The sequence below is a fragment of the Galeopterus variegatus genome, unplaced genomic scaffold (assembly GCF_000696425.1).
Source record: "Galeopterus variegatus unplaced genomic scaffold, G_variegatus-3.0.2 Scaffold752, whole genome shotgun sequence".
Lineage (NCBI taxonomy): Eukaryota > Metazoa > Chordata > Mammalia > Dermoptera > Cynocephalidae > Galeopterus > Galeopterus variegatus.
Window position 1 is genome coordinate 419,029 of NW_007726863.1, and position 11,796 is coordinate 430,824.

The following is an 11,796-nucleotide window of genomic DNA, read 5'->3' on the forward strand; positions in this document are numbered from 1 at the left end:
GCTTGAGGCGGGGCGGGGGTTGTGGGGGCGGGGTTGAGTCTGGCTCCGCCCCGGAGCAGTCACCAGCCCCGTTCAGAGGATGAGACCGGAAGTGCTGTGGAAGTTGTTTTTGTTTTTCTAAGGTTAAACAGCCCTTCCCGCCCCTGCATTGGGTGGAAGGATGGTGTGTGCACTTTAATTCCGATCTCCCCAAGCCCTGCAGATTGCGTTCTCGAAGTGCGGAGAGGAAACTGAGGCTCACGTATGGGGCGGTGGGCTGATCCCAAACCTGGCCTCATGTTCGTCAAGGGCCTCTTCATTCTGAATCCCTGTGTCCTCAGGCTGCTGACCAGACTCAGACACCTACCCCTGGGCTTCGTGCCCGTATTGGTCTACACTGCCTTGATGCATGCTAAGTTGACATATCCCATAATTACCTTTTAATAGCATAATAATATTGCATTGTGTCTGTGTTAACAAGTATTACTTTGTAAGAGCTGGCCCGTGGCTCACTCGGGAGAGTGTGGTGCTGATAACACCAAGGCCATGGGTTCAGATCCTTATATAGGGATGGCCGGTTAGCTCACTTGGGAGAGCGTGGTGCTGACAAGACCAAGTAAAGGGTTAAGATCCCCTTACTGGTCATCTTTAAAAAAAAAAAAAAAAGTCAAGTATTACTTTGTAAAGAACAAACATTGAATAAACCATAGTTCTTACTGGAACCCAGAACTGGGCGTTTTACATGCCAGTAGCCTCATAACCAGAGGTGGTCTGACCTGTCTACCTCTAGCAGGCCCTGATGTCATCACACGCCGCACAGGAACCCAAATCTTCAGCCACCCAGCCCAAGGAGAGGTGGGAGGAGCCCGTGGCTTGAGGCAGTGCAGCAGGCAGGAAGAGCCTAAGAGAGGAAGGGGTCACCCCCCCACACTTGGGAGGGGCCCCCAGCAGATTGCTGAAGCCATCTGAGGAGGAAGTGAGAGGAGGAGGTGAGGTGCAGCAGGGAGGTGAGCCAGGCTGGTGGGGACAGGGGCTGGGCCTGGGCCTGGGTCTCTGTATAAAGGCCTAGCCTTTCTGTCACTTCAGAGTGTAGCCGCCCCTCCCCAATAAAAGAGGGGACATAGAGGGCTTGGTGAGATAGCGTGAAACCTTCCACCTTGGATTCCACAGACAGGCCCTGGGGCTGGGGACTGGCTTGATGGGAACCCAAGCCCGATTGGCCAGGAGTGGCCCCTCACACTGGCTCTCCCCACATCCTGCAGCCTGTGGCATCGGGGGTCTGGGACACCATGGCCCGGGCCTTGGGGGAGGACCTGGTGCAGCCTTCTGAGCTGCAGGATGACTCCAGCTCTTTGGGGTCTGATTCAGAACTGAGTGGGCCTGGTCCGTACCGCCAGGCTGACCGCTATGGCTTCATTGGGGGCAGCTCAGTAGAGCCAGGGTAAGTGGGGAAATGATGGGGGATGGTGGGGTGCTGGGACTGAGGATGGGGGCTGAGGGCTGAATTCTGGAGTGAGGCCTAACTTTGGGGGTCAGGAGATGGTCTGTCGGTAGGGACTGGGCTGGGGACTTCGCCAGTATCACCCCTGTTCAGGCTCCAGGTGGGATCCAAAGGTGGGAAGTGAAAGAAGGGAACATGTGTGCCTTTGTATGTCTCTTGTACCCCCAACTTCCAAGGGTTTGCACTACCCCTGGTGCTGAACATCCTTCCCCTCCTAATCTCTGGCCCAGGAATCCCAGATCCAAATCGCAGAACCCACACCACCCCCACCTCCCACCCTATCTTCCCCAATGTACAGACAGGAAAACAAGTCCAGAGACTAAAACTTGCCCCAGGTAATGCAGCAGATCAGAAGCAGAACCAGACTCAAACTCAGTCCAGGGCTGTGTCCACTCAGCTTCCCCAATGAATTGTTTGTGTTCTTGTCCTGGGTGACAGCCAACCAACCCCTCCCCCAACACACAACCACTCACCCCTTCAGTCTCACCTGCTTATGCCCACATCAGAGTCACATGCTTTCCCGTCCCCGTGACAACCATTGGCAGCTCCTGGGTCACAGGTCACCCTCCAGGACTTCCCAGAGATCCCCAGGGTCGGAGCTGGGCTCACCTGGGTAGCTTGGAGGGTGGCAGGTGTGGGATCCAGGTACAGCTGCGCAGTGCCTGGATACCTATGCCGTGTGCCTCCAGGCCAGGTCAACCCCCTGCAGACCTTATCCGCCAACGGGAGATGAAGTGGGTGGAGATGACCTCACACTGGGAGAAAACCATGTCCCGGCGGTACAAGAAGGTGAGGGGAGAGCAGCCCCACCCCGGCGTCCTCGGCTCATTTCCCTCTGCCTCTGCCCACGCCTCGGCAAGGTGTACCCATCCTGTGTTCCAGCACCTCCTGCCTTGGCTCCCTGCCACCCAAAGGGTCCCCGCCTGATGATAAGTTGTGCTTGGGGCCTGCCCACAGGAGGGAGGCTGGCCTAATAGTCCCTCGGCCTCCCCTGCAGGTGAAGATGCAGTGCCGGAAAGGCATCCCCTCAGCCCTGCGGGCCCGCTGCTGGCCCCTGTTGTGTGGGGCCCACGTGTGTCAGAGGAACAGCCCCAGCATCTATCAGGTGAGGGGGTTGGCAGGGGAGGAAGGGCTCTCCCCTTCCCGGAGCCCCTTGCCACACTGAGCCCTCGCACTCACCTTCTTGCCCACCCACAGGAGCTGGCGGAGGCTCCTGGAGACCCGCAGTGGACCGAGACCATCGGCAGGGACCTGCATCGCCAATTCCCTCTGCATGAGATGTTTGTGTCACCTCAGGGTCATGGGTAAGAGGCCGGTGAAGCCCAGGGACCCCCAGCCACCCAACCCCCAGGTGCTTCAGACCAGTCTCCCCATCCGAGCCTTATGTCCTTGCATCTCAGGGGACCCAGTAAGGCCCAGGGAGGCTGAGGCCTGGGCAGAGGCCACCGGAGGGTAGGGAAGGGATGCCTGGAGGACTGGCCCCTAACAGGGTCTTCTGGCACAGGCAGCAGGGGCTCCTGCAGGTACTGAAGGCCTACACCCTGTATCGGCCAGAACAGGGCTACTGCCAGGCCCAGGGACCTGTGGCTGCTGTGCTACTCATGCACCTGCCCCCAGAGGTGAGTGACCTCGACCCTGCTCCAGGAACCTGAGCCCCTGACCCCCAAACCCTAGTGACCCAGGCCCCCAGTGATCCTGAGCTCTAAACCCATGACCCGCAGCCTCAGGGACCTGATATCCTTGACTCCCAGACCCTGTAGTGACCCAGGGCCTCAGGACTGTCCACCTCAGTGACCTTCAAGTCTAATGTCCTAGACTCTAGGAACCTGGGACTCTTGACCCTGACCCTTACCCTAGTGATCTAAGAATTTGGGTGTTATCACCGTGACCCATGACCTCTCTGATCCTGAACCCTGTGACCCCTGACCTCAATGACTTCAGGAACCTAGGGCTTGAGCTTTGGGACCCTCCCAAGCCTTGCTCAGTGAGCCCCAACCCTGTGACCCTGAAATCCAGCACCCTGAGCCCTGTGACTGCCAACCCCCTAAACCCATCAGTGGGCCCTGTCTTAGGCAGAGCCCCCAGGCCCTGAGCGGAGTAGGAGCAGCACTGAGTCCAGGCTCCTATTGCTGCCTAGGCCTTCCCCTGCTTGCCCCTTTCTCCTGTCCTGCCTTCCCCTCTGTGGTCCCTTCTATGGTGGGCACTCATGGGCCTGTGCCCTGCCCACCCCCCCAGGAGGCCTTCTGGTGTCTGGTGCAAATCTGTGAGGTCTACCTCCCCGGCTACTACGGGCCCCACATGGTGAGAGGCTGGGATGGGGGCTGGAGGCAGGAGGGGAGGGGCCTGGGGACTGAGGGGGGCAGAAGCCTGGGGTTTAGGAGTGGTGGTGCTGGGCAGCACTGGGCAGCCGGGCTGACGGGTATGGCTGCAGGAAGCTGTACAGCTGGACGCCGAGGTGTTCATGGCCCTGCTGCGGCGGCTGCTCCCACGTGTGCACAAGCACCTGCAGCAGGTGGGCGTCGGGCCCCTGCTCTACCTGCCCGAGTGGTTCCTGTGCCTCTTCGCTCGCTCCCTGCCCTTCCCCACGGTGCTGCGTGTCTGGGATGCCTTCCTCAGTGAGGGTGAGTGGGGCGGCCCGTGGCAGGGCCGGGAGCCTTGAGTGCACACAGGGAGCTAGCTCGCCTGTTCTGGATCTGCTCCACTCTGCCACTGCCACTCCTGGCCCTTCGGGGGCCTCACATCACAGCCCTGGGTGTGATGAAAGTAGTGGCCCCATGCCTGGCTCTGGAGAAAGCAGCCCAGGCCCTGGTGGCACATCACCAGTGTAATGAATCGTAGCCCCCAAGATGGAGACCACTGTAGAGAGGACAGGCGCTGCCCAGGGCAGGGCTGGGGACAGGGAGGCTTCCATGTGAGGTGGCTGGGGCAGGAGCACAGCTCTTGGAGGCCTGATTAGCTCAGGGGCTGGGCAGGTTGGGGCATGGCTGACGAAAGGAGGTGCTCCTCCTCGGAGCCCCTGGCACTGGCCAAATGCTCATCGGCACCAGGCGCGGCTCTGGCAGCCAGGAGTATCTTCATTCTGGTGGGGACAGGGATGGGAGGTGATGGTACCCCAATTAACAAGACATTTATAGATTGTCATGAGTGCCATGAAGGAAATAAAACAAAGGATGTGACAGAGAGTGTCAGGGGAGCAGCAGGAGGTGATCCCTGTTTTTAAAGATGTTTCTGGCCACTCTATGGAGGAGGCAAGCCTGCAGGGGCACTCATGGAGGCCACGGCCAGGAAGGCCACTGTCCGCAGGGTCCAGGCTATAGCCGACGCAGGAGGGAGGGGTGGGAAGGTGAAGCCACAGAGATGGCCACTGGGGGCCAGGTCAAGAGTAGAAGAGGAGTTGGGCAGAGCCGAGCTGGACTCCTTGGGTCTTCGGGACTCTGCCTCCATATCCCTATCCTGTAACCCACCCGTATCCTGTCCTATATGTGACGTCTGAAGATTGTGCCTAAAAAAAGAGTAGAAATCAATCAGTACATACATTGAGCACCTGCTATATGTCCAGCCAGCTGCAGGACCACTAGCTGGTCTAGAGCTCTGGCCACACATGGCCGAGTTGCCATCTTTGTGTCACCATCCCTCCAGCCTCAGACCTTTAGGGTGGGGCCTGACCAGTGTGGCTGCACTCATCCCTGCCCCCTTCACCTGAGAACAAGAACTGCGCAGGCCACCCTTGACAACAACGATGTTATTAGTAGTGGTGATTGTGCCTTCACCAGTCACAGTTGTCACTAGGCCTCGATGGTCCCCTGGCTGCCGTTCTTAGCAGATCAGAAGCTGCCAGGAAGGGACTTTGAGGCTCCAGGCCTGGCCAAGGTCACACCGTGTATGTGTGCACACATGCACGCGGACACACACACTCAGCACTATGCTGTTACTTTAGGGGTGAGAAGTTGTGCCTAGATTCTTTCTAGAATTAAAGGGTCACAGATCCAAGCTGGAAAGGCCTTAAAAGGCACCCAGCTGACCTCTCCTTGTACATACGAGGAAGCTGAGGCCCAGAGAAAGCTGGGCATGAAGTTATCAGTAGCCCCTGACTCCTGGCACGCTGCTCTGCCCAGAAGTGTCTGGGGCTCCTGACGCTGACTTGGCCCATTCCCCACAGTTTGCAATCTTCCCCTTCATCATTGCTCCTGACCTGAGTTGGGGAAGGGGCAGAGCTGCAGGGAGGGTGGAAGGAGTATGGCTGAGGGCAGGTTCAGGTGTAGAACTGGCCAGGGCAGGGCTGGCCTCCCAGTGAGTAGCCCCTGGCCTGCAGGTGCCAAGGTGCTGTTCCGTGTGGGGCTGACCCTGGTGCGCCTGGCGCTGGGTACTGCAGAGCAGCGCATGGCCTGCCCGGGGCTCCTGGAGACACTCGGTGCCCTTCGAGCCATCCCCCCAGCCCAGCTGCAGGAGGAGGTCTTCATGTCCCAGGTGGGTGCCCCCTGCCTACCCTCCACAATGGCCCAGCCTCTGTTGCACAGCTAAGGAAACTGAGACCCAGAACGGGAAGCCAAAGTGAGAACCAGGGCCCAGTTCCTGTCCTCTGAGCTGCAGAGAACATGAAAACCCCAGGCCTCAAGTAGCTTTCTGTGGCTCACCTAGCGAGGCTGTCTGTCAGCCCTCAGCCCTCAGCCGCTTCCTGGGCTGTGTACTGCCCGCCCTGTGGGGACCTCATGGTTTCCTGCCCCACCCCCTGAGTCCGGGCAAACTCAGTACCAACTGCTCCCCACAGGTGCACAGCGTGGCCCTGTCGGAGCGGGACCTGCAGCGGGAGATCAGGGCCCAGCTGGCCCAGCTGTCCGACTCAGCACCTGGGCCACCTCCTCGGCCGCAGGACCGCCTTCCTGGGGCCCAAGCCATCTTTGAGGCCCAGCAGCTAGCAGGGGCAAGAGGAGGCGCCAAGCCTGAGGTGCCCCGAATTGTGGTGCAGCCCCCGGAGGAGCCCAGGCCACCACGGCGCAAACCCCAGACCCGTGGCAAGACTTTCCACGGACTCCTGACTCGGGCCCGGGGCCCTCCCATCGAGGGCCCCTCCAGGCCCCATCGAGGCTCCGCCTCCTTCCTGGACACCCATTTCTGAAGGTCCTGCTTTTGAGGGTACCATGGACGCAGTGCCCACTAATCCCAACCACCTGAGTGGCTGATGCCAGCCAGCCCTGCAAATGGTCACCGCATTTACTGCTGGGATCTGGGGACTCAGCTCCCTTCCCAGCAAGGACTAGGCAGTGGGGGAGGGGGACTTCCCCACTTTACGGACTGTGCCAGGCACAAGGATGAAGGAAGTTCACAGAGTGGGGCTTGTGGGGACCCAGGCCGGCCATCTACCCATGGAGCTGTCCTGGTTCCTGGGCCCCACAAGTATCAAAGCCAGCACTGATGGAGTATGGGGGTGAGGCGGCTGGCGGGGCTACAGGACCCCAAAGGGCTCCCGGGGGATCTGGAATAAAGTCTGACTGAGCAGATGTCTGGATGCAGTTGAATCAAGTGGCCTCCACCCCTAACCCTGGATGTGCTGTACCTGCCCCTCCTCAACCTCACCCACCCCTCCCAGGGACACTCTGCTCTGGCCCAGCCCTAGGCTGCCCATTGGCTGCTGGAGAAGGTGTTTACTAGCAACAGGAGCTGATTGTGAGCCGATTTGCCCCAGCCTCCTGGGGCAGGTGAGGCTTTCCACCTGCCCGAGGAGGGGTCCCCAGTGGATGCTGGGCCCAGGAGGAGCTCTATCCCCTTATCTGCCCTCCTTCCCACCCCCTAGCCTGGTTCAGGACTCCCCGCGGTGGGGGGACTCAACCCCAAGTCCCCCCCCACTCCCTGCCATGATCCTAATCCATCTGTCAAAGGGAGCCAGGCAAGAACAAAGACTTAGTGTGCCCAAGACAAAGGAGAAAGGTCCCGCCAGCCCTTGCCCCTCCCTAAGCCCTGGATGCACACCCTCGGGACCGCCACCATGGAAACCCCCTCCTACACTCACTAATTGCTCCCATGGGTGCTTGGGGTGCCTGGGACATGAGCTATCGCCAGGACAACAGGGCTGATTCGATGCAGGATGTGTCCCCACAGTGCCCATTACTGGTGCCCTTCTTCCCTGCCTCCCTTGGCAGCTCCCCATCATGCTGGAGGTGGGGAACATGGCAGGACTTGGGAGGACCAAGAGAAGGCACCTGGAGGCCCATGCTTACCTAATGGTGAGCATTTAATCTGCATGTCCCAGTGGCTGTGCTGGAACATTGTCATGGCCACCTATCAAACCTGGATTCCAAATATTCTAGTGACTGGGCCACAGGCTGTGGAAACATACCCATTCTATGCATGTTCGTGTGGTACCTACTATGTGTCTGGCAAGGCCCTGAATCTGGGCAGACCTGTCCTACTCCCAAGGAGCTCACCACCTTGAGGGAATCATGGAGGTCCAGTCCAATATCTGTAGTTCTGCTGGAGGAAACTGAGGCTCAGGAGGGGAGGAAACTTGGTCAAAGCCTCACTGCCCATGGCAGACCCAAGCTTTACCCCTGCCCCCACCATTGGCAGCCCATGAACGAACCCCTGCACTGGGCACCCACCTCGGCCTGCCCTCCTGCGGGTGCTCTCTCCGCTGCCAGCTCATCCCACCCCCAGTCCGTGCCAGCCTGGGGCTTGGCCCCTCTGAGTGTGGAGTGGCGGCTGGGGTCCTGTGTGTTACAGAGTTGAAGAGAGCTTCCAGAGCCTTCCTTTCCTCCCTCCTCCACCCTACTGGGGTACCTGCCACTGAATAATAATCCTCTCACCTGAAGATCACAAAACCCTTTCTCAGACCCCCCACACCCTCCCTCTGTAGGTGGCCCTGATAGATTAAAGACATGGAGCCTTTGCAAGGTTGAGTACCGAGCCCAAGACCACAACGAGAGGCAGAGCTGGCTAGAATGCAGATCTCTGTGCCTTCTAGATAATGCCTTAGCCCAGAGGAGGAGTCTAATGATGGAATCTCAGGCACTGTAGCAGGTGGGTCCGTGGGGGGCTTGCCCCTGGAGGTCACACATAAATTCTTTGCCCTCCAAGGTTCAGCTCTTCTGCTAGGAGAACAGGAAGCAAGAATGCAGCAACTTAAGTCCTGGGCCCAGAATGAGGCTGGGGGTGGGGGGAGTGGCACAGTGACAGTGGCTCATCCTGGATTCAGACCCTAGGAGCAGGTGGTCTCCTGCCGGGACCCCCCAGCTGGCATTGAATCACTGACATTTGTACTCAGGGAAGTATTTTCTGGGCAGCTTTTCTGCAGGTCCCATTACCAACCATCTGCACAGGGAGCCCAAACTGAGGGCTCACACCAGAAAAGGACCAGCTCTTCCTCCTGTGAACATGTATACACATGTTCCTGCAGGCCCTCCTCCACAGGGCCGCACTAATCCCCACAGCGCCTTTGCACTAGTTGGAAAACGATGTCCCTCCTCCAGGAGATATGCAGCCCTGCCACAGTGCACAGTGTGGCGGAGCAGGGAGAAACACTCAGATGGGTGCCTTTGTGCAGTGAGAAACATGCACAACCATACTCAGTAAACCTAGTAGCTCACTGCAAACCCGCCTGGAAAGGTGCTCAGAGAGGGGAGGCGATACATTCAAGAGTGCTCAGTCTGTGGGGATCAAAGTGCCCAGGGATGTCTGTCGGCCTGCATCAGCCCAGAGGACAGAAGTGGGGGGCACACAAGGGAGTGGAAGGGCGAGTGGATCCCCACCTTGGATCAGGGGGAGAACCCATGTCTCCATCTTTTTTTTTTTTTTCCTTTTTGTCTTTTTTTCATGACTGGTAACGGGATCGCAACCCTCGGTGTCGCGCCCGTACCGCGCTCAACCAGTGAGCGTACCGGTCTCTATATGAGATCCGAACCCTCGGCGGGAGCACTGCCGCGCTCCCAAGCGCCGCACTCCACCGAGTGCGCCACTGGGCCGGCCCCCATGTCTCCATCTTGCACTGCCACCCACCCCAGATGTTCCCCCAATCCCCCACGGTTCCCAGAGGCCAGTCTTGGACTCTGCAAAGTCCCCACATGGGAAAGGCCCTCTCCCCTCTCTGAGCCTCGGTTTTCTCCTACAGATAATGGGATAACAATAGCTCCTGCCCCAGCCTCAAGAGTGCTCTGACAGTCTCCTTGTGATGATTGTGTTCAGTCCCGCTGGGCAGCTGAAGCTTTGCCTCTCCTCACCACACCCCTACCTGGCTCAGCTCAGCCTTGGGTGATGTCCAGGCTTTCCTGGCGGGGACAGAGCAGGACCACCCTGCCTGCCCTGATTTTCCTCCTGCATCTGTAAGTCAAAAACCAGTGTGGCTCGTGCCTAGCCAGGGTGGCCTGGCAGTGGGCACAGAACCACACTGCTCTCTGTGCACGTATGCACACATTCTGGCAGAGGGAAGACCCCAGCTCTGCCTTTCACCAGCTGTGTGACCTTGGGCAAATCACACCACGTCTCTAAGCCTCACTTTCCTCATGTGTAAAAGGCAGAGAATTGTAATTGCTACCTCATAGTGTTAAGTGAGATACTGCACATACAGCCCCCTGCAGTGCCTGGTACAAGGTCAAGAAACACTTGCTGATATGACCACTGAGTGCTCACCTACTGCCAGGCGTCCCCTGCCCAAGCCTAGGCTAGGTACACACCACAATCGCCACTTGATGATGAGAAAACTGACTCCCAAAAGGCTGCATACACAGCTCGCTAAATGTTGGATCTCATGCTCTTTAGATGACATCCATGTCCCACCCCTGCCCCTGCAGTGGGATCACACAGGAGCTCAGGCCACCCATGCAGTAAGGGAATGGACCTTTGGGGTGGCTGCACCTCATTCCTGGGCTGGTGGCAGGGAGGGCTATGCGTGGACCTGGAGCTGGAAGAGCCTAGAAAGCTGTGTGGGAAATGTGGGCTGGGCTGGGGGGACCCTGGCTAAGTCACTTCCCTGCTGTGAGCCCCTCCAGTGGTAGACAGGGGTGGGTCCTCACGGGCTGCTCTGTGTAGAGTTATAGAAAAGGTTTAAAAGCTGCCACCTCTGTCCCCACAGGTGCCGCCAGCCCCTCCATACTCTCTCCCCAGCCCAGGAGGCTTTGGTGACAGTCGGGAGAGGGTCTGAGTGTGGGGTGTGAGGTGAGGGAATTGCAACAAAAGGCAACCTGTACTGGGCACAGGGCCACCACAGCCCTACAAGGTGGGAATCAGTCCCTTTTTAGGCAATAGGAAAGTGAGCTTCGGACAGAAAGGGGAGGTGCCCAGGTCCCACAGCCAGAGCTGGGATTGGAACCCTCTGGTGTGACACATTCAAGGAAAGGGTGCAAGTCTTGGGGTATGCTTCTGGGGGTGAATTTGCAGCTGTGAGCCAGGTCTCTCCAGGTATACTTCTGTGGGTATTTGGATGGGTGCACCTGGGTGTGAGTATGTGGGTCTTGGAGAGATTGTGGGTGTAACTAGGTGTGCAGCTGACCTGGGTGTCGTTGGGCAGATCTTATAGACACTCCGCTTCCCATGTGCAGGCCCACTGGGACCCCTGGGCCCGGCCACCCCCTTTCCTCCTGGCCCCCTGCAGGGCAGAGGGCATCCCTTGGAACTGAGACTGCCTTCGTGGGGGCATCTAACTGAGGGGACCCCACTTGCAGGTGCCAGGAAAGGTGAGGAGGGGACTCCATAGAGGTACAGAGACCCAGCCCAGGAGGGCCCTTCTGGGAAAGTCTGCAACAGGCAGAGAGCTCAAGACTGGGCGGGACAGCTGCAGGGCTGGGTGCGCCGGGAGCTCGGGACCCATCCAAGGGCGGGGATCGGGACTGGGCCTGTTCTCCCGGCCACCACCGCACCCCCGAGGGCGGGCCCTCGTACCAGCCTCTGCCCGCGCCGGCGCTCCCCTCCCCCTCCCCCCCCCTCTTCTCCACGTGGGTGTCTCTCTGTCTCTGTCTCTTCTTTACCACAGCCCGATGTCTGCGACCCTCTCTGACAGTCCCTGTCCATTTGTACCTGGCCCCCTGTTGGACTTTGTCTCTGAAGGTCTGTCCCTCGGACTGTCTGTCTCTCCCTGGCCTGCTCAGAGCCGCCGCTTGCTGGGTCCGAGTCCCCCCTGTCCCCATGCCCCAGGTCTCGGACGTATGGCGGGAGGGGCAGGCGGGTCCCTGGCGGCAGGTCCCACGTCGGGTCCCGTGTCGCATCCCGTGTCGGTCCCGTGTCTGGGTCCGTCGTGCCCGACCCCGCCGCCCCGCGCCGCCCCCGCCCGGCACTGGGCATGCCCGGGGCGCTTCCATATAAAGCGGCGCCGCGCGGCCGGGCTCTGTGCC

General features: G+C 59.3%; 2 protein-coding genes across 2 annotated transcripts in view; one reads left to right on the forward strand and one right to left on the reverse strand.

Moving 5' to 3' along the window:
• The window catches only part of PPP1CA (protein phosphatase 1, catalytic subunit, alpha isozyme), a 3,919-nt gene extending 3,641 nt beyond the window's left edge, over positions 1 to 278 (reverse strand). Inside the window, 1 exon segment of the mRNA XM_008572108.1 lies at positions 269 to 278. Coding sequence (XP_008570330.1) covers positions 269 to 278 — 10 coding nt within the window.
• Positions 279 to 1,267: 989 nt separating this feature from the next.
• Positions 1,268 to 6,978, forward strand: TBC1D10C (TBC1 domain family, member 10C). Its single transcript, XM_008572087.1, has 9 exons — positions 1,268 to 1,420; positions 2,170 to 2,269; positions 2,478 to 2,585; positions 2,678 to 2,784; positions 2,985 to 3,099; positions 3,716 to 3,781; positions 3,912 to 4,101; positions 5,793 to 5,947; positions 6,249 to 6,978. Exons 1-9 carry the CDS (start codon positions 1,269 to 1,271, stop codon positions 6,594 to 6,596), a joined length of 1,341 nt encoding a protein of 446 aa, XP_008570309.1. The 5' UTR covers position 1,268; the 3' UTR covers positions 6,597 to 6,978.
• Positions 6,979 to 11,796: the final 4,818 nt, after the last annotated feature.